Raw genomic sequence first — 23,253 nt, 5'->3', positions numbered from 1 at the left:
CCTCTCATCCTTCACAGAGATTGCCCCTCCCAGGTACATCCTTGTACCTCCTGGACTAGTTCTAATGCAAAGATCATGTGTAAACTCCTACAAGCACTCCATGTTCAGAACACTTAAATTGCATCCTAAGACAGACTATAAAAGCAAGTGCCTGGTTGTCTTTCTGTGCATGCCATGTTTAGCTGCTGCTTAGAAAGATAAAAACCACTTTCTGAAAAGAAAAGTTAAACAAACTCGGAATTTAAACCTAACGCAATGAGACACATTTACTGGGAGCCTCAAAAATCTGGAGAGAGTTTCATAAGATCCAACTGGTGAACATCACAGGTGTTACAGTTTAACTGAAAAGTACAATAATAATTCATAGCCTGGAAAATGTTCTTCTTAAAATAAAAGTTGTCTGTTGGATTGTGAGTAGAGGGCAGGCATCAAAAAACTCAAGTTTCTTCATATCTTACAGCCATGTGTGTATGGGGCAGAGGGATAAGAAGTATCTTTGCCCACAATCTGTACCCACATGTTATACATATTTTTCTCATTCTTTTTTCCTTCATTTTGTATTACAAGTTGACATTACCCAGCCTTTCGAATCACAAAGGTGGATTGAAACACTTAAAAACATACTTCGCTACAAAATCACCTACATGTTTTCAAGATGGTGAGTGAGGAGCTCCCCAGTTAAATCTGTTAGCACTTCTTCTCTGGTGAAATTATTAAACAGCACTTGTGAGGAGCAAAGGAAGCTGAAAAATCAACTGAGTGATTGCTGAAGATTTGTGAGTACAGGGTGCAGCTACCATGGAAATATGTTTTCATTGTTAACTTTTAACTTGTGAGACTATCACTGCAGTGAAAAAAGTAGCTCTGAGGCCATCAAATTCATGTTCTAACTCTTCACAGTCCATTTTTCATGAAAAAAAAAGTGCTGTAGAATGTTTAGTTATCTGGCATTTTCTTTTCAAAGGTTACATCCTTCTTACTCAGTTTCTCTTCCAATAGATGATCCAGTTGGGGAGGGGTTCACATAATTGGCATTTGTGTGATGGCTTCCTGTTGTAGTTTCTGCCATGCAATGATTTTTTTTTTTTAATGTTTATTTTTGAGAGAGAAAGAGAATGAGTGGGGGAGGGGCAGAATGAGAGAGAGGGAGAGGGAGACACAGAATCCAAAGCAGGGGCCAGGCTCTGAGCTGTCAGCACAGAGCACAATGCAGGACTCGAACTCACCAACCTCGAGATCATAACCTGAGCTGAAGTCAAATGCTCAACCGACTGAGCCACCTAGGTGCCCTTCAAAGATACTTTAGAATACACAAGCTGTTTGTATATTAAGGAGGGAAAGGTAAAAAGTCTTCTGTAGTTCAAAGGATCAACAATAAGACTGGTTGTCAATAACTACACTGTTATTTGACAATACATTAAAGTTCACTTTAAAATAAAGATACAGACACATCTTGGAATGGCTATTGCTAGGTTCATCCTTAATGTTACCCTGAAAATCATATTCCATAACTATCAGATTCACTTAAATGTTTAGTTTTACTATGTTTTAGCATTTGCTAGTATTTGGAAATAAATATTATAAAACTTTAAAATGTGTCATAACCTTGATTTATGCAACGTATAACCTTTTCTTTATAAAGAAAAATTCTTCACTTAATTTTTTGGAAAATCAGAAGTTCTCCCTTTTTTGACCATACTTTTGAACATTTTTTTTTTAAAGTTTATTTTGAGAGAGAGAGAGAGAGAGAGCACGCACATAAATGCGGAAGGGTCAGAGAGGAGACACAGAATCCAGAGTAGGCTCAGCAACATCAGTGCAGAGCCCGATACGGGGCTCAAACTCACCACCCGTGAGATCATGACCTGAGCCGAGATCAAGAGCCTTATGCTTAACCAACTGTGCTACCCAGGAGCCCCATGAACATTTTAATTGTCTGTAACTATTGCACAGGTTTTAGACTTTTATTTATTTTTCTTTTTTTAAGTTTATTTTATTTATTTTGAGAGAGAGAGAGAGAGAAAGCACACGGGATGAGCAGAGAGAGAGGAACAGAGAGGGGATCCCAAGCAGGCTCCGCACTGTCAGCATAGAGCCCGATGTGGGGCTCAAACTCACGAACCCTGAGATCATGACCTGAGCCGAAATCAAGAATCAGCCGTTTAACCAACCGAGCCACCCAAGTGCCTCTAGACAAATCTTTCAAACAAAAAAGTTTTCTTTTTTTTTTTTTTTTTTTTAGGGTTTTATATTAATTTATTTTTCACTTTATTTTTTTTTTTTTTTTTCTGTTTAGTTTTGGTATCTCTTTCTTTTTTTTTTTTTTTTTTATTTTTTTTATTTTTTAATATATGAAATTTACTGTCAAATTGGTTTCCATACAAAAAAGTTTTCAAGTGGGTGCTCCTTGTTTAAACTTGAAAAGAGATATAATGAAATAGTTGAGTTCTATTCCATGTTCTCCAACTTATTTCCAAAAAGGCTTGGGACCAAGAGCTAGGGGAAAATATCCCAAATCAATCCTTACGATGGAAGTTAAAAAGTGGCTATTAACTCAGTTAGTTTCCTGAGCTAAAACTGATGGGTTGTATATGGTTCTAGTTACAGTGGCCATAAGCTAAGTACACTGGCTTAAGACTATTGTTGTCTCAGTGTTATTATTTTTAATTCAATTTATTCATAAAGAAACCATACATTCCACTGGTCATTAATGGATAAAAGCGGATGCAAATCATAAGACTAGTCAATTTTGCCTATCATCCATATTCACGTCATTAAGCCCACACCAAAATACAGGGTTATACCCTAGGCGGATTGGACAATAAACTCATTACACCCAAAGACAGATATATATGGTTTTAGATAATTTCTTTCCAGCCTAAATTTTCTCCTCAATTGTAGTCAAACATAAGAATAAACAATAAGACATTAAACTAAATTACATACAATAATAGAATTTAAGGCTAAGTGGATGCTGGAGATTACACAGTCAGGTCTCATCTTTTTTAAAGTATCTAGGGGCACCCAGGTGCTTCAGTCAGTTAAGCACCCGACTTTGGCTCAGGTCATGATCTCACAGTTCGTGAGTTCAAGCCCCTCGTCAGGCTCTGTGCTAACAGCTCCAAGCCTGGAGCCTGCTTCAGACTCTGTGTGTGTCTCTCTCTCTCTCTCTCTCTCTCTCTCTCTCTCTCTCCCCTTCCCCTGCTCATGCTCTGGATCTCTCTCTCTCTCTCTCTCTCTCTCTTTCTCTTTCTCTCTCTCTCTCTCTCTCTCTCTCAAAAATAAACATTTTAAAAAAATGTAAAGATCTAAAGTCATACAATTAATTAGTAGGAAAGCAAAAGCTGCAGTTCAGAGCTTCTGACCACCTAAAGTGTGTGCCTTCCACGAGAGTGATGATATCATTTTACTCAGGTTATCCATTTTGATTTACACAACCACTCAATGTGGGAATCTAATAAATGGATAATTGTCAAAATTATTAGAGTCACTGTCTATACTAAATGAGAGAAAGATAAGTAGGCTATTTAGAAAAAATATGAGTGCAGACTGCTAATTTTTACAAAGGATTTTCGATACCAGAAGTGTTTACTTAGAACCAAATAAGTTTGTCTTACCCAATATTGATCTTCACGGTACTCTATATGAAAAGCACCAAGTAAACAATATTCTGGATAAAATGTAAGTCAGTCAGCATGAACCAAAATGCAGGTTTATATGAGCATGCTCTACTTGTTAACAAATTGCTATTTACAGTAGGCCTCTCTTGTTGATTCCTTCCATTCATAATGCCACTCACTTGGGAATCCCTCCGCAATCAGCATATGATGCAATGGTAACACACCTGTCTGGCATGTTTGGCACAGTTGCATAGGTGTGGCCACAGATGATTCCCCTTAAGAGGCAATAAAAGTCCTTAATCAGTCACCCGAAGACTCATACTTGAAAGATGACATGAAAATTATCATGAAATGCATCTCATATGCAGCCCATAATCAGCCTGATAGCCAAAGTCCTCTTAAAATTGCTTATAGTCCACACTAGAAAAGGAATAATGATATAATAAGAATAACAATAAATAACACTTAGAGGCGCCTAGGTGGCTCAGTCGGTTAAGCGACTGACTCTTAATTTTGGCTCAGGTCATGATCCCGGGGTTGTGGGATCAAGCCTCGCATTAGGTTCCCTACTAAGCATGGAGACTACTTAGGATTCTCTTCTCTCTCTCTCTCTGTCTCTCTCTCACTCCTTCTGCCCCTCTTCTGTGTACACACACTCTCTCTTTCTCTCTCTCTCTAATATTAAATAAATAAATAAATAAATAAATAATAAAAAACCGCACTTAAATGGTGTTCGTTATGTACCAGGCACTCTTCAGAACATTTTATATATAATTTCTATATATATAACATATATACATATATATATATACATGTGTTTTCATGTATATATGTGCATATATAAACATACATACATATATATATAAATACATTTATTCCTCACATTGATTGTATAAAATATATATTATCACCCTGTCCGTTTTATAGATAAGGACGCTGAGGCATAAAAACTTTAAATTATTTACTCAAACTCACTCAACAGTGTTTGTTGACTGACTCCCTTTCGATAATCATCTTCCACTTTGTCCCTTATGGACAAACCATGTTACAATTCAACTAGATGTCTTGCCTTTCCCTTAGCACACCTTCGCATCTCCATACCATTCCTCCTGTTATTCCTTTTGCTTTAATGTAATGTCTAATCTTTCTGCCTATTAAGACCCCACTCTTCCTCTAAGTGACCCATTTGATCTTGACTTCTCTCAGATTGTACCAGCTGGAAATCAACTATTCCTTCCCTGAGTTCCCACACTATGCTGTATATACCTTCAACCACTTACCAGCCACTACTTTTGCTTTTGTGACTGGAACATGAGTTATCTTGTCTTCCATTGGGGGATCTTGCTGAAGGTGGCAACTATTTAACAGGTCATTATGTTCCTCACAGAGCCCACAGCAAGTTGGCTTGTTTATAAATGGATGCTCTATAAACATGTGCTAAATCAAATAAATCACCTCAATGTATCAAGCTAATTGTCCTGTTGACAAGCTCACAAAACAGCTGGCCATTTCATTTTTATTTTTTTATGTTTATTTATTTTATAGAGAGAGAGAGAAAGAGAGAGAGAGAGAGAGAGACAGTGAGTGCGAGTGGGGAGGGGGAGATCGTGAGAGAGAGAGCGAGAGAGCGAGAGAGAGAGAGAATCTGAAGCAGGCTCCAGACTCTGAGCTGTCAGCACAAAGCCAGACATGGGGCTCAAACCCACAAGCCGTGAGATCATGACCTGAGCTGAAGTTGGACACTTAACTGACTGAGCCACCCAGGCGCCCCAACAACTAGCCATTTCAGTAACAAGAGTCTGGAATTCTTGTTAGAGTTTCAGGGCTGAGAAGTTGGAAACTGTCTCTCAAGAGAAGCATGATACATAGAAAGAAAGCATCTCTCAACTATAGTTTCAGTTCTACCATTAAGTAGCAAAGGGATCTGTGACAGAACACATAAAATCTCTGAGCTTCAGTTCTACAGGGGTCCAACCAATGACAGAGTTGTACTGCACAAGTGCAAAACTTCTAGCTCTGACTTGCAATCATTCCATGACTTATATTTAGTATTACTGAAGTCTCTGCTGAAAATGAAAAGTTCAATTTGGGTTAATTTCAATTTGTAAAACTTTATGGAGTGATTGGAGAAGACTTAGAAGACAATCACTGAGGAGATAAAAAATGAGCATAGATGGAAATTTAAGGTGTATTATTATAATATTAAAACTATTTCACTATAAGACACCATATCCAACTCATAAAAGCCATCCGATGTTTGCTTTCCAAGGTGAATTAAGAGAATATATTTACCCTATATATTGTTAGTAGGAATGTAAAATGGTACAGTTGTTTTGGAAACCAGTCTTGCAGTTCCTCAAATGTTAAACATTAGAGTTCCCATGTGACCCATCAAATCCACTCCAGGTATGCACTAAAGAGAAATGAAAATACATGTGCACACAAAGATTACTACACAAATGTTCACAGCAGTAATATTTACAATAGTCAAAAAGTAGAAATGACCTAAATGTCCATGAATTAATAATTCAAAGGAAAAATGATATGGAATACTACTCTGCAATAAAAAGGAATGAAGTATTGATATATGCTACAACATGGATGAATCTTGAAAACATTAGACTCAGGGAAAGAAGCTAGTCATGAAAGACCTTATATTATATGGTTCTATCACATGAAATGTTGAGAATAGACAGAACTATAGAGACAGAAAGCAGACAAGTGGCTTCCTAGGACTGTCAGAGAACTGGTGGATGAGGAAATAGGATATAGGGTTTCCTTTTTTTTGGATGACAAATAAGGTCTAAAATTAGATTGTAATGATGGTTATATAATTCTGTAAATATGCTAAAAACCACTGAGTTGTATATTTTATATAGGTGAATTGCATAATCTATGAATTACATTTCAATAAGCTTGTTGGAAGAAAAAATATTGAATTAGCAAAATTTACGGATGTCTATGTTGGCCCTTATCTTATTATTATTTCTTTTTTTGTAAATTTTCCAGTTAAGAATCCTTTGAATTTTTTTCTTAAAATCAAAATTAGGTCCATAAAGAGGTTCTACCTACCAAATTCTTGAATATATTTCAATTTAATATCAATAATGATAAATAGGGCCCTGAACATAATGATTGCAATAGCAGATAGAGTAGAACAACACCCATTATGGGCATTGTTTAATCTTCTTCTTTTTCAATTATTAGTGAGCCATATATTTGGAGACTAATTTTAGAAGTAATCCAGGTATAAAAAAAATTTAAAAAAATAAAAAAATAAAAAAAAGAAGTAATACAGGTAATTCTATCTCTAAATATTCACTTTTCTTTTGCTAGTGCATACATGGAAATCTGCCCTAAATGTACAGAGAAGTCTCAATTTCTAAACCAGATAGCATCATATAAGTCAACATTCCTTAATGGGGAGAAAATGTGTATGCTCTTATTAAGTCACCTAAATCATTTAAAGGAGTTCCCTGTCTATACACATAACATTCAACAGTGTGCTAAAAAACAGCAGTGTTGGGGCACCTGGGCAGCTCAGTTGGTTGAGTATCTGACTCTTGATTTTAGCTCAGGTCACGATCCCAGGGTTTTGAGATCAAACCCTGCAGCAGGAGCCTGCCTAAGATTCTTATTCTCTCTCTCCCTCCCTCCCTCTCTCTCTCTCTCTCCCCCCCTCCCTCCCTCCCTCTCTCTCTCTCTCTCCCTCCCTCTCTCTCTCTCTCTCTCTCTCCCTCTCTCTCTCCCTTTGCCCCTCGTCCCCACTCACTCTCTCTATATATAAATAACAATAAAATATGGGCACCTGGGTGGCTCAGTTAGTTAAGCATCAGACTTTGTCTCAGGTCATGATCTCATGGTTCATGAGTTCGAGGCCCTCATCAGGCTCTATGCTGACAGCTCAGAGTCTGGAGGCTGCTTCAGATTCTTTGGCTCCATCTCTCCATGCTTCTCTCTCTTTCTCTCTCTCTCAAAAATAAATAACCATTAAAATAATAAAATAAATAAAATAAAGATTAAAAAACACAGCAGTATTAGTGTGGGCTTTGGGGGGAGAGTGACCGTGAAAACTATCACTACAGAAAATATTCTTGGTTAGATAGATGGTCAAATCTATGTCTTCTGCCAGGTGAAAAGCAGAATATTGAATCACCAGAAATAATGATGTCACTTGTGTCAAAATACTCATGCTTGATAACTCTCTTTCTGTCTCTCACTAGACACACATACACAGGTGCCCACACACAGACTCCAAAATAAATAAATAAACCTTGCTCAAATGGTAAATGTTTCATGTGTTGAGGAGGGCATGAAAATAAACATCTCAAAAGACTCCATAAGCACATTTTCATTTATTCAACAAATATTTGAATATCTCGTATGTGTCATCCAGCGCTCCAGGCACTGGAGGAACATTATTAAACATGACAGACAAAACTAAGTGTCTGCCCTAGAAGCTCAAAGAGTCAGACGATAAATAAACATTTCTAACTATCTATTGTTGGGAGGAAATTTTCCATGTGCAAGATTTCTGCACATCTTGCTAGCAGAGCCACTAATACTTTTATTAAAAACTATCTTTTCAAGTATACTTAGATACCAAATAGTCTTCTAAATTTGAGATGGACTCTCTTTTTTTTTTTTAATTTTTTTTAACGTTTATTTATTTTGAGAGAGAGAGAGACAGAGCATGAACGGGGGAGGGGCAGAGAGAGAGAGGGAGACACAGAACCAGAAGCAGGCTCCAGGCTCTGAGCCATCAGCCCAGAGCCCGACGCGGGGCTCGAACTCACGGAACGTGAGATTGTGACCTGAGCTGAAGTCGGACGCTTAACCGACTGAGCCACCCAGGCGCCCCTGAGATGGACTCTCTTAAGAGCAGAAGGCAGATATGCTTATTATCCAATATAGTCAAGACAATATCTTCCTCTGAGGCAAAGGTTAGGCAGTGTGCTTATTGTCTGTGTAAACTATCTGGGTTCCCAAGATCAGGGTCCCTCAACTGTAAGGCTAACCCACTATGTGTGCGTAATCTCTCTGGGCCCCGCTATACCGCTTCCAAGGCATTTCAGGGGCAAGGTAAATTGAAACAAACATAACATCATGCTACTTGCTATGGCATGACTAATGAACTCCATCACCTCTGACCCAGAAGTCTCATTTCTTCCCCCAGCATTCATGACGTTGTGGCAGCCTAACTTCTTACCTTGCGGGTAGGGTAGGTGTCAGTCCCTTTATCATTGTTTATACACACACACACACACACACACACACACACACATACTTCCAGGAGGTAATAAGTGCTATGAAAAAAATTAAGACAGGTAAAGGAAGAAGCCCGATAGTCTTTTAAGGGAAGTAATTTTAGATAGGAATGCCCATATTTCTGAAGAGATGTTATTGGATAGGGACTTATTAGATCAATTGAAAGATTTACCCATGCAAAAATCCATGGAAGAATATTTCTGTTAGAAGAAAGAATGAATGCAAAAGCCCTGAGTCAGAAACAGAACATTAAAAAGAAAAGTTTTAAATACAGGTGGGGAGTGTGAGCAGATGAGGGCAGAGAGGCAGAGAGGGGCCTGAATAGTCTTGTAAACCATTGTGAAGAGTTGTGAGTAGAAGCCATTACATGGTTCTAGGCAAGGAGCTGCCATTACATGCTTTTAAAAGGTCCCTTTGTCTAGTGTGGAAAACTAATTTGCATGGGGCTAAGGTGTGGGGAATAGAGGAACAAGAATGGGAGGTGGAAAATCATTTATCAAACTATTGCAATAGTCCAGTTTTTGACCAGGACGGTAGTGGTTAAAGTAGTAAGAAATGTTTAGTATCTAATTATTTGAAAATGCATCAAAACAATATAATGGATGGGATGGTGGATGGATTAAATAGGTGATGGCTACTAAGCAGTGCACTTGTGATGAGCACAGGGTAATATATGGAAGTGGTGAATTACTGTATTGTACACTTGAAACTAATATAACACTGTATGTTAACTAAATGGAGTTAAATGTAAACTTTAAAAAATATATAATGCATGCTTAGAAGAATAGATGAATGGATGAGTATGTGGTAATCAAGTACAGTAAAATAATGCTAGAATCTAGGAGAATGTTCACTATAGACTTCTTTCAGCTTTGCTGTATATTTGAAAATGCTTAAATGTGGGAAAATCACAAACATACATAAAATCATTGGCATCAGGATATATTTCAAAGGGTTTACTAGCAAGTTGGATATGGACTATAAGGATAAGTCAAGAATGACTTCTAGTTTTCGGTCATGAAAATCTCTATGAATAGTGATGCCATCTACTCAGCTGGAAATGAGAAGCAGATTCTATCATCAGCTTGAGTTTGATATTTTTTTTTTAAATTGAGATATAATTGACATATAACATTATATTAGTTTTAGGTGTACAACATAATGATTTGACATCTGTGTATTTTGCAAAATGATGACCACAGTAAGTCCACTTACCATCTAAGCGTGACATATGCTTATTAGATATCAAGCAAAAATGTCAAGTAGTCAGCTGGATATGTCAAACACTGTTCCAGGCACTATATTCCTTCACACAATGATTGCAGCAATTTGAGAAGTATCAGCATTAAGATGGGTTTCAAACCCATGTGACTAGGGACACCTGGGTGGTTAAGTCAGTTAAATGTCTGACTTTTGATTTCGGCCCAGGTCATGATCTCATGGTTCATGAGTTCGAGCCACACATCAGGCTCTGCACTGACAGTGTGAGGCCAGCTTGAGACTCTCTCCCTCCCTCTCTCTCTCACTGCTCCTCCCTTCACCCATGTGCGCACGCACACGCTAGCTTGCTCTCTTTCTCTCTCTCAAAATGAATAAACTTAAAAAAAAAATGAAACCACGTGATTAGATAAAACTTAAGAATGAGGTGCAAATGGACAAGAAAACACTAACTACTGAGGCCTAGGTTATCCCAACACAGTTTTGAATTAGAAATAGGTATCGGGTGAATATACCATACTTTAGATGGTATATTAGGTCTCTGTCATGGTATTACATATACGGAAACATTGAAAAAGTTGATGGGAATTTCCCTTTGAAAGACTTTATGTAAGTATTCATTCATGCTTTATTCAATAATTTAAAGAAAGAAGAAAATCTATATTAATATTAATGTATTGATAGGTTGATTGGTCTATACTGGGATACACTATAAGAAACATAACAATATTTTCCTTTAAAAATAAATCTATAAAATGGCAGTCTGTAAATTTCCATTGTCTGAACACAGATCAGTAGACTTCCATTTGTCTAACTGGAGAAAGACTGGTTCTATGCAAAATAAGTTTGCATAAAGGTATAGAGTATTGCAAAAGAAAAGTGTTGGTCAAGACCCCAATTGGATATATCCAAAAGTAAAACACTATTAATATATCTACTTTATTTTTTAAAAAAAATTTTTTAACGTTTATTTATTTTTGAGACAGAGAGAGACAGAGCATGAACGGGGGAGGGTCAGAGAGAGGGAGACACAGAATCCGAAACAGGCTCCAGGCTCCGAGCTGTCAGCACAGAGCCCGATGCGGGGCTTGAACTCACAGACCGTGAGATCATGACCTGAGCCGAAGTCGGCTGCTCAACCGACTGAGCCACCCAGGCGCCCCTAATATATCTACTTTAAAGGCAGATTTTTCTAAATTGTCATTCAAGAAACATATCTTCTTCACTCTTCAAATGTAAATGTTTCTCTAATTCTTTCCACCTGGTCTAAAAAAAAAAAAAAAAAAGGAGAAGAAAGGAAGGAAGGAAGGGAGGGAAGAAGGAGAAAGAAGAAGTGGAAGAGGAATAGGAGGGTCAAGACAAGGAGTTGAAGAGGGGAAGAAGAGAAATAAATAAAAGGAGATCTTTTCACTAAAACCCTTCAAAAACCAAATCATACATTGGAGGTAACTGTACCTCCTACAGACTGCAGGAACTACTAAAGCAGATATTACTAGACACACACATTCCACATAACTAAGTTCCTCTCATTACAGTATATGTATCCCAATATGTGTACAATGTGCTTACAAATCAATATTTTTATTGTCAAAGATGCTATTTTATAGAAGCTGCTCAAGGATGAGGTGACCAGAATTATTATTATTATTTTGTATAATCATGGCTTTTTTTTTCTTTTAAGATACTCTTTTTTGATGTTCTAAGAAATCTTTTTGGTTTAAGGTCCACATGTTGCCTAGAATCAAAGGTTATTCAAACAAAGCCAATTCAAAGTGATATCACTACATAGTTGTAAGAACAAATTTCAGGTTATTTATAGGCAGTTTAAGTTCTGAAGTGGACTACATATTGCTATGATAATGTGCCCATTACTAAAAGAAACACTTTAGCAAAATGTATGAGATTATGCATCTACACTCTGCATGCACATTATCGTTTTCTCCCCAAATATCATGTGTGCCATTTTCATTTAAGAATATAAGATAAGAACATTAAGAATTAAAGATAAGAACATTATTCTTATTTTGAAAATATCTTTTCACAACGGTAAAATTACTGAATTGACACAATGCACGGCGATGGATGTAATTAAAAAGCATTGTGGTAATTTATGTCTGTTCCCTGTAAATGACTATAAAACCACAGTCTCACTTAAAAATAAAGAAAATCTGGAGAACAAAAGCTAAACGTGATACATATTCTCCAATGGAACAGTAAAGAAAAATATGCATGCCATTCATTATTCTGTATCAAATAAGAAAATCTTCATTTACAACCCAAATAGAAAAGTTTGTCTGTAGCTCTCAACTAACTCAATGTTTATTCTCTATGGATTCCTACAGACACAGGATACTGAAAAATCATAAATAATATTAGCACATATCTTCTATGAGGAGGCAAAACTCTAACATTTTTCACATACTATAAAAATGCACATATAAATAACCTACCAAGCAAATTTCAATGCAAATCTATGTATCATTTGTCACTGAATAAAATTAATTTCTGTGTCTAGCACGAGGATAGTCAGTATATCTTTGAAATGGTACAAGCTTCTCTAAATTTGAAATTCATGGGGAGAATAAGCACACACTTCTAAGAAGGATAATAAGTAAATAGAAATCATAGAATCCTGGAAGAGAAAGAGCTTAGAGATCTTACAAACCAACCCACTCATTATATATGTGAGCACTCAGTCCCAGTGTGTTGAGATAGCCTAGAGGGCAGTGTTGTCTACATCCCAAATTTTCAACACTCCCCATGGAGAAGCTGTCATCATTCTGGAGTAAACCAAAGACAATCCAATGTCAAATGTATGCTCTATGTACTCATTCAGTAAGTGTCCACAGCTTCCTTTGCTTCTGGAGTAGTAGACGTTAAATATAAAAACTAGTTTCACAAACAAACAAACAAACAAAAACAAACAAAAAATTACCATTACCTTTTCAACTTCTCAACACTGCACATTTTTCACTACATTGCCATGAATTTTGCTGCATAATTGTGGCCTAGACATAAATTTTCCCCTTACCCTATAATATTAAATCAGAACAAAGGTCCTAGGCGTGTCTCTGGGACATGAGGGAGGGGTGAGGAAGGGGGAGAAGGAAGAGAAGAAGGGAGGCAGGATGGGAGGGAGGGAGGGAAGGAAGGAGAGAAACGATGTCTTGCTACTGCTGTTCCAGCAAGCTGGTTAATTGCATTTGTTTCATATATCTCCAAACACCCTGGTACATTAATTACATTCTGTAACACCAAGCTCTTCTGATTCCCTCTGTCACTTCCACTGAGCAATTTAATTGTATTCCTCTTAGCTACACACTAATTCCAAAAGAGAAAAAAACAACTTGGTGATGATTCTATAGTCTAACATATAGTTTATGCATGCATTTCTGGTATTGAAATATGTAAATTCATGGTTTATGAGGACATATTATCCAAAAAGTTATATCAAAGTCTTCTTATCAGGATAATCCAACACACTTGGGAGAAATACGTAAACCTTTTGGTTAGGTCAACGTAAACGTATCGTAAAGGTAAATGTATTGAAAAAGAAAATGCATGGTGAATGATTAGGTAGGACTATAGATATTGTCACAATGTGATTCATAATGATTAATTCCTAAACATCTACTACTTAGAAGGAAAAAAGAAAAAGCAGTGTGCCCACATGAATGCCTTGCCTACTATCGCTGGGGGCAAAAGTACTCATGTAGTCCATGATTGAAAACAGCCACTTGACAGTAGGTAAACTCATCTGTACTGCCTCATGTTTATAGAAAGCCTTCCTGTTTGGAGTCTGATACGCTGGGTTCTGTGCAGCAGCAGCTGCCTGGAACAAAGTTAGCTCCTACAGGCGGGCAAAAATAGGCAGTGTCCCAAATAATGAATTCGTCCACAATGCAAATGCTGGAGGAAAGTTTATGTAGCAACAAGCTACTATGATGGCTCAAATATCTGGACCAATTCACAGATTCTTTACAAGTACAATTATTGCAAATCTAAAGTACTACAATCCACATTTAAAAAAAAAAAAAAAAAAAACGCTCCAGTCTTCTCTTTACACATATCCTTTCTATCGATTTAAAAACTGAAGACCCTAGAAGGTTAATACCAAATGTTCTTTCGACTTCTTATGAACTAACAAAAAAAGCATGTTAATGATTACTTCCACTCATCATTCAAAAGAGCTACAAGAAAGGATTTTGCAATCCTCCCACAAGAAACTGACATCCTGTGAAAATATCCCAGGAAACCATATCTGAACAAAAGACAGGAGAATCAGAGGCAGACTGCTGTCTGCTTGACAGACTGACTCAACCCAGAGGGAGACACCTACAGTACCTGTTTCAGATCCCCATTGTGTTTGCCACTGGGGACTGAGCTGAGTGTTCTGTGCCCACAGCCAGCCCCGAGCTTATGTTTCCCCCCTTCCTGGAGCCTCGCCCAGTCTTACTTTTGACAGTTTTCTCCCTGTGATCTAAATTCTTGATTCTGATTTCACACTAGAAGAGCACTCACCAGCATACAAGTGATACACATCAATCCCTGAGATACCCTGCCTCAAATTCCTAACCCACTGAACCTTCATTCAAGTGTCTATTACTATTTTTCTTTACTTGAATTTCTAAGCCAAAGTTCAGATACAAGAGCAAACACCAAATAGCAGTAGGCACAAGAGTATTCCAGAGATTTACTGTAATATTCCTTTTTCTAACAAAACTGAGAGCCCATTATTTATTATGCAACTCCTCCATTAATTAAGCAAATTGCAATAATAACAACAATAGGTGACTACTAACGCCTTCCACTTGCAGCAGTTGAGAAACAAAGACTTAAAATCTCTGCCCCCCAAAAGTCCCGGTGCCTGACCAAAAGGGACTAATAGACACAATGTCATTTTATTGATGGCCCACAACTCATTCAGAAATAAATGGGCTTTCTGGGGGGTGGGAGGAGGATAAAAGTATTTTTAACTTACCATCAACCCGAACATATAAAAATCCACAGAGCAGTAGTTGTGTAAACATCAGCCGACTCATTTTGACATATTAAAAAGGATCCAGATTGTTTTAAGAAACCAATCCCAGAGAGCAAAAGTACAAAAATAAGTATCAAAAAAAGAGGTAGGTCCAAAGTTTAGACTTTCCTAGATGCTAATTAAAGTCAAGAAGAGCAAATCGCAAGATCAGAAGGGGTTAGTGGAGAGGTCTCGAATGGGGCACATTTAGCTCCATCCAAATTAACAGAGGGCACTCCAAAGGCTGCTGTATTTCCACACTCTGGCTTCCTAAATTCCCACAAATTCAGCCCAGCCGGAGGGATTATTCAAGTGTGTCTAACCCTCTGTCCTCAGGCTCCATTGCCTTCCAAAGCCAAGTTCTTTCTTCAGCAGTCAAGAAGATGAAGAGGGAGGAAAAAGACCTAATTCCTAGAAAGTGTTCCACAAACTTGCCAGCGCGCTGCCGAAACACCATTGGCCTGCCTATTGGTTTTCCTTGCCCGGTCTCCTTCTCGGTAGCCGCTCCACGTCCAGAGTTTTTTCACTTAACTTCCATAATAAGGATGTGTCAAAGCAACACTTTGCAGGCGGGCCGACTTGGCGGGCCTCTCCCTCGCAGCCTCGCTGCCTCCCTCCACCACTCCCGCTTCAGAAAGAGGCAAAGGGAAATCAGGGCGACTCGGGTGGAGAATCCGAACTCCTACGTGGTGGGGCTGCAAGGGAGGGAGGGAACGAGGGGCAGGGCTGAGGCAGCGGCCACCCTCGCGGTGCCGCCTCAGAGCGACGGTGAACCCGGGCGGCCGCGGGCGACCGCCGAGCGGGGCGAGCGAGCCCAAAGCCCGGGAGCGGGCGCGAAAGGGAGCGCGCAGTCCAGCCGCCCGCCCCGGTGCAGCCGTCAGTCCCTCCGCTGCAGCCGCCGCCGCCGCCGCTGCTCCCGCGGCCCCGCAGCAGAGCGTCCGCCTCCTCCAGCAGCTGCCGAGGGTGGAAGGACTTAGAGGAGGGAAGGCGAGGAGGCGGGAGGGGTGGGGAGGAACGAAAGCTGCTAGGAGTCTGCCCCGGGGAGGGGGGCAGGGGTGACGCGGGGGTGCGCTGAGCTTTCCACCTCCAGAGTCCGCCACCCGCACGTGCAGGGGGCGCTAGCCCGCTGGGCAGTCGGGGGGAGCAGGGGAGGGGAGCCGAGATTCCTCGGGGGGCGGAAATTAACAAATTTGGAGCCCAAGCCACCCGTCAACTCCTTCCCCGTCTCCGCGCCTCCTGCCCGGGGCGGGGATAGGTGGGCTCTAGTCCCCGGCTCCTCGCGGCGTCCCGTTTAATGGGCAGGTAATTTTCTCGGTGAGTGATTCCATGGAAGCCCTTCCTAATTATTCATCCCTCCGTCTGCCCGAGATGCACGCGCTTTCTGGAAAAAGATCATCCTCCAGGACCCAGGGCGCAGCCTCATTACCCGTTAAAATCACACAAACACTCACTCTTCACCTCTTAGCAAAATGAGAAGCTGGGCGGGAGGGAGAAAAGGAAAGGAAACAAAATATAACCACCTTTCGAAGCGGAAAGGTTGTGTGTGGGTGCTTCCTATGTCGTTAAAAAAGCACAAGAAAAAGAAGGGGGGGGGGGGGATTGAACAGAAATCTCTAGCCTCTACCGGCTTGTTTTAGCCAAGATCTATGGCCCCCTGAGGAATCCCCGGGGGAAGAAGGGAGGGGAAGGGTGGCATCCCCTCTTATGTTACTCAGTTGCCTTATGACCCCGCAAAGATGAGTTTGACGCGGGTTTGTGGCATGCAAGGAGTTCAGCAGAAGATGCTTAGGATGGGGAGAGGGGATCAGAGAGCTGAGGGCGAGAGGTGTACTCGAAGCCCTTATCCCACAGAGACTGGCAACTCTGAAAGGAAATTTCGGAAAACACAGGATGGAGGAAAGCTGAAAACCCACTGAGCTAAAAGAAGCTAAAAAAGAGCCGAATTTCAGCCCAAAGATGACAGACCCTGAAAATTAAGGCAAAAAACACCAAGTCAATGCCATCAGGACCGGGGATGATTAAGGAAGGCCACGTTGGATCAAAGGGATGCCAGTGTCTGCGGTGCCCCCGGTGTGGCCGGTGTGGCCAGGCCCACGTGTGATCACAGGCTCACTGGTAGCTGTTTGATGCCTGTTCCGGTGATTAGAAGGCGGGTTATGGGAACTCAACGCAGGTCCCCGAGCCCTGCTAAATGCTGGATAGTGAGTCTTTAGTTCCCCCTACTGGAAAATATTAGGAAAGAGGCTCTCTGTTTGAGGCCGTTTCAGGCCTTTTGTTTGGTGGATACATTTTGGTGTTGCCACTTAATTCAGCTCTCCTTTGCCTGTTACGGACGTGATATTGTGTGTTTCAAATAAAAGGTCAGCGACGCTTAAGCAATTAAGGAGAGCTCTTGTGGCACCTCAGCATGCTTGAAAATTATGGTGATGAAATAGTCTTGCAAAAAATAAAACAAACCACTTTTCTTGTGAAGCACTAAGAGTAATTTCAGGACACTTTTGATCTACATTATTTAGTTGTAAAAAAAAAGTGCATTAATGTGCTGAAGTTAAATCACTGGAATCTTCACAGTAAGGATTCTGACTGTGTTATTGTCTTACCACTCTCTGAAAGAAAGACTAAACGTGCACATCTTTTTGTTTTTGTTTTTCTTCTCTTTTTGTTTTTTTTTCCCCCCAAAGGGCCAAGACTAAATTAATACCCCAGTCTTGGAAAACCTCAAAATTCATTGGAGTAAAATTTCGTATTTATCTGAATACTGAAAAATAATTGATAATTTTTAAACTTGTATTTTAAAACACTTTGACAAAGATTTAGCTTAAGGGATTATAAAGTCTACCTCAATCCTCTGAAAATACTATACCCCCACACACACACAATTTCTATCTAAATCTAATTTCCTTACATGACTACAACAAAAATACTCTGAAAATAGAGTCTTCCTAATAAAATAATACAGAAATTAACAAAAGACAAAGATTTAAAGCCCTTAAGTTTTAGCATAGGTCTCAGAAAGGAAGGTATTGGAACATTTCACCTGGAAGAGTTTTCTCATGGCTATCAATTTATAGGACAAAAGATAGATTCCATTTTATACTTGATAGACTCACCATGTATAGATGCTTTTCCTTAAGTGATCTATAAAATCACTCAGAGGCAGAAAGGGTGTGTGTGGGAAGAAGGGGGGGATAGGTTGGAGGAGAATGACCTACCATTTACTATTGTCCTCTGGGGCAGAAAAGTGTGGCCTCATATCTCATAGAAAGTTGTCCTTGTGTAGAATATGACAAATAAGCTCATAGAGAGGAAAGGCTTACTTAAAGGAAATCGCTCTGGTTATATTTACTTGGCCAAGCATCATCATTTTGCATTCATAATACTTTATCTACTCCAAGTGTCAAGACAGTAATTTCAGTCTTGTGCCACTTTTTGCTATAAATTACCTACATTATGTAATAATGATATTTATAACAAAGGAATTTGGAGTCCATGTTTTCATAAGTCATATTTTTTATTTATTTTTAAATTTTTGTTAATGTTTATTCACACAGAGACAGAGACAGAGTGCGAGTGGGGGAGGGACAGAGAGAGAGGGAGACAGAATCCAAAGCAGGCTCCAGGGTCTTAGCTGTCAGTACAGAGCCTGACATGGGGCTAGAACTCATGTACGGAGATCATGACCTGAGCTGAATAAAGTTGGAGGCTTAACCCACTGAGCCACCCAGGCGCCCCTCATAAGTGATACTTTAAAAGAATGTTTTGTTGGGGTGCCTGGGTGGCTCAGTGGGTTAAACGTCCAACTCTTGGTTTCAGCTCAGGTCATGATCTCAAAGTTTGTGAGTTCGAGCAGCTTCAGCTCTCAGCTGACAGTGTAGAGCCTGCATGGGAGTCTCTCTCTCTCTGTCCCTCCCCCCAGTCCCCCCCCCCCCGGCCCCCACATGCATGCACTCTCCTTCTCTCTCAAAATAAATAAAGAAGCCTTAAAAAAATAAAAGAATGTTTTGTCAGTATCTCATTTGATATTAAATGTGACTAAGGAAAACTGATGACATTTTTAAAGAATCTCATACCAAGTAATGGTTTAAGATTATGACCAAAACTCTCACACTGTCAATGGCAGTGAGAGTCAGCAGACAGAAATGTCATATGGACATTAAATCCAAAGGGAACAAAGACATCTCCTTCTTGGAGATTTGATAAGATCTGTATTAGAGAAATCTGTGTATTTCAATTAAATTTAGCACACCTCTAGTGAGCACTGTCTATAGAAAAAAATAATAATTTCTCACTCTAATTTTTTCTTAAAATAAAGGAAAATCTTTAAAACTTAAACATTCTACTAGAAATTGGAAGTTCAATTTTAGCGGTGCTTTAGCTACAAAAACATTTTTTAAAGGTTTGCAGTAAGACGTAAACTAGAAGTGGCTTAGAACAAGGAAGAGAGTTTAGAACAAGGAAGAGAGTTAGAACCAAATCAGAGAGTTTAAAATACAGAAGATGAAGCAGCCTTTTGGTTTCAGTATCTTTCCAAATACAAATTGCTTCTTCATCTCTAAACAAGCAGCTGAGTAGAGAAGTGTACATGGAAATCTAGGCTCCTTTTATGTAAAACTTGGAATGGTATTATTATGTACTCAAAATGTGCCTACCAGATAAATATCTATTTTAATACAACTAAAGACAACTGTGTGTAAGAGACTATAATTAACCCTAATTTGGGTGAGGTGATCAAATGGCCTTCTTTGTGATTGTTCTTCTAAGTTGGCATCATAGAGAACCATAAAATACTCATCTGAAGGCAAGCTGCACAATATATGATGCAAAATATTAAATATTTCTTTTCCATATGAGATTCTTTAAAAATGTGGTGTGAGTGGAAAAAAAAAACATTTTTTTTTACTCTTTCCAACATACTCTTTTTATTATAATTATAAGATAGTATATATAGGCAAATCAAACGTTTGATCCATGATGATAATTTTCATATCTGCCACCATGTGGTGAGCACTGACTCTATGTCAGGGATTTCTCTAGTTTTTAAAAATTCATTACAGTGTTTAATTCCTATAAAAGTTTTATTATGTGGTTGATATTATTCCTATGTGCAGATGAGAATACTGAAGATAAGATATCTAACCCAAGGTAGTAAAAGATACAATATTCCTTTGAATCCAGAACCAACCATATAATTTATGCTAAGTGTTAGGCTATGTTTCCTAAGATTAATTGGAGATACTTTCCACATTATAGAAACACTTTAATAAATTGCCTTGATAAATTTAAGAAAATCCCTGATGTACCAAAAATATAGAAATATGTAATCAGTTTTTGTTTTCAAAATTACAGAATTTTTAAAGCCAAGAGATAACCATTTGTTATCTGTTCAGTTTCAATTTTTCTATATAAGATTGTCTTACCATATTATACAGAAACACCACATTTAGGGTTGTTATCTACAAAGATACGAGACAGTTAAAGTAAGCAGAGTATTAGAAATCCAGATCAGAAAAGGATGACTCATTCCTTCCTATGTTATTTTTTTTATTATACTCTACCTTGTTCGAAAAGTAAAAGGGTGCTTAAATAAATTAAATATTGGTCTTCTGAAATATGTTCAGAGTATCTAATTTCAATCAATTCATTTTCAAGTTTTCATCAATAGTCTTATATATTTAATAAGTCTACCTACATATGTATCTATTGATGAGCAGTGCTTTGGCTGCGTTACTTGTAGTTATTAAAATATTCTACTTTTAGAAATCTGTAATTTAAGTTGACTAAAATATAGCAATCTTTCATAAAAATAAAGTGTTTCCTGCCAAATACCATCACTTGTGATCAAGAATTTTTTTCTTTCTTTAGAATTAAAGTCAGTTTGGAAAATCATTTCCTGTCTTGATTGAAAAGTTGACTGATACTTTCAAACTTAGAGCTCTTGAATAAATAAAATGCTACAGTAATTGTAACTCAAGGCATAATTTCTCTAACTGCATACACCTTAAAATTTGGATTTTTTTAAAAACATATAAAAAACATCTCAGAGTTCATTGACAAAAATTATATCTTCAGGGTACCTGTGTGGCTCAGTTGGTTAAGCATCTGACTTCAGCTCAGGTCATGATCTCATAGTTTGTGAGTTCAAGCCCTACATCAAGCTCTTTGCTGTGAGAGCAGCCCATTTCAGATCCTCTGTCTCCCTCTCTCTCTCTGCCCTTCCTCACTCTTGTGCACACCCTGTCTCTCAAAAATAAATAAACATTTTTAAAATATAATAAAAGAGTTTGAAAATGTATATCTTTATAATATCAGTACTCCACATTCTGCAGTTGCCCATCTCTCTCCCTGCCTCCATTTTAGTAATGTCTAAAACTTAACCTCTACCCAAGTGAAAAAGTACCAAAGACAATAACCTCAACCTTAGATTAGAAAAGTGCTTTTTATAAATAAGCAAAGTTGTCAACCTCACAACCTCACTATAAGTGCACATCTCTCTGTGTCCTCCAACCATGACAGGCTACGTTTTGTATGTGTGCATGGTCTTTTTGTGCTCCGTATTTTATTACCTCTATTTAAAGCTTTTTGAGTTCTTATTTTAGTATATAGCCTAATTTCGATGACATTAAGTAATACACTTTTTGCTATTTTTACATCACAATATCATGAACCAGAGAAAATCCCTTTGATTCTTTGCCAAACTATTTCAAGTCCATCTGCTCCAATCTGGGCCTTGTATAATTGAAATTTACCAATGCATAACTGTAATCCTAACAAGGAAGATTTTTAAAATCCAAAACAGAATTTCTGTTGTTCTTACAAAGAAGGGTTTGTCAAAGATGGGAGAAGAAGCTTATCATACCTATAGGTCTCAGATTTTTACGTTATCTGCTCTCCGAGTGTCTTTTAGACATACTTAACAATGGATTCCTCAGATTCAAAAGAAGTTCCTTATTCTCCTTTACAATAATATCATGGAATTAATCCAAGGGCACGTGTAATCCAATTGAACTGCCTATGTTTCTATCATACAGAAGAACTAAATCTGTTTGAGAGCAGATTCTGATTTTCTTCCAATCACCAAATTATCTTATTCTGCCTGATAAAATAACTTCTGACTGCCTGTGGAGTACTTGAAGTCCTTCTTTTCACAATGATTACTAGAGTTTTGGCTGTTAGATAACATCAGGAAGTCTAGATAATATAATTTTGCTTAAAAACATGAGAGATGTAAATACACATTCTCTTCCTTAAGTGATAAAGTGAAATCTATGGACAAAATCACCATGATCCAAGTTTATAGACAAAGCTGCAAATCAAAGAATAATAATGACATATACAGTACCTCATGTCAAAATATTTTAATTTGGATGAAATGTCTTTTAAGCAGTTTCTACTGATTTATCTTTTACTTAATTTTTTTTTTTTAACGTTTATTTATTTTTGAGACAGAGAGAGACAGAGCATGAATGGGGGAGGGTCAGAGACAGGGAGACACAGAATCTGAAACAGGCTCCGGCTCTGAGCTGTCAGCACAGGGGCCCGATGCGGGGCTCAAACACACGGACCGCGAGATCGTGACCTGAGCCGAAGTCGGCGCTCAACCGACTGAACCACCCAGGCGCCCCTATCTTTTACTTAAAAAGGAGTATAGGAATAAATGATTTTTGCTCTCTGAGTAATTTCAGCTTTTCCTTCATCTACTGGTACTAATGTCAAGGGACCAATGGAATAAATGATTAAGATTGAAAAATGCTAGTGCGACTTCTAACAATTTAATACAAATTGTATTATTCCTCTATTGCATTAGCTTATTTTCATTTTTAATATATTTTCTTTATTTTCAATAACTAGTTCCTTACATTTAAAGGAATATAAAATTTAAGAATGTATTTTATCTAATATAAAGAATAAGAATTATATTATAAAATATTATATTATAAAATATAAGAATGTATTATATCTAAGATATGTTGGGCATCTAAATACATTTATGGGTTTTAGCAATGAGAAAAGTTTTACCAAATCTCTTTAATTTCTCTCTCTCTCTCTCTCTCTCTCTCGTTTGTTTGTTTGTTTTAAAGATTACTTATTTAGGATTCTTTCCTTTAGCGATCTGGCAAACATGAGTGT

The 23,253-nt window shown here is 38.2% G+C and overlaps 1 protein-coding gene across 19 annotated transcripts in view; it reads right to left on the bottom strand.

Moving 5' to 3' along the window:
• Positions 1-23,253, bottom strand: part of ROBO2 (roundabout guidance receptor 2) — a 1,697,359-nt gene that overhangs the window by 585,767 nt on the left and 1,088,339 nt on the right. Inside the window, exon 1 of one of the 19 annotated variants that reach the window (XM_060640256.3) lies at positions 15,088-16,473. The exons of the other annotated variants lie outside the window; for them this stretch is intronic. Coding sequence (XP_060496239.1) covers positions 15,088-15,148 — 61 coding nt within the window. The 5' untranslated portion in view covers positions 15,149-16,473. Of the gene's footprint in view, positions 1-15,087; positions 16,474-23,253 lie in introns of those variants that run through there. 19 annotated transcript variants of the gene reach the window in all.

Source organism: Panthera onca, chromosome C2, assembly GCF_046562875.1.
Source record: "Panthera onca isolate mPanOnc1 chromosome C2, mPanOnc1 haplotype 2, whole genome shotgun sequence".
NCBI lineage: Eukaryota > Metazoa > Chordata > Mammalia > Carnivora > Felidae > Panthera > Panthera onca.
This window is presented reverse-complemented; position numbering and strand designations above follow the sequence as displayed.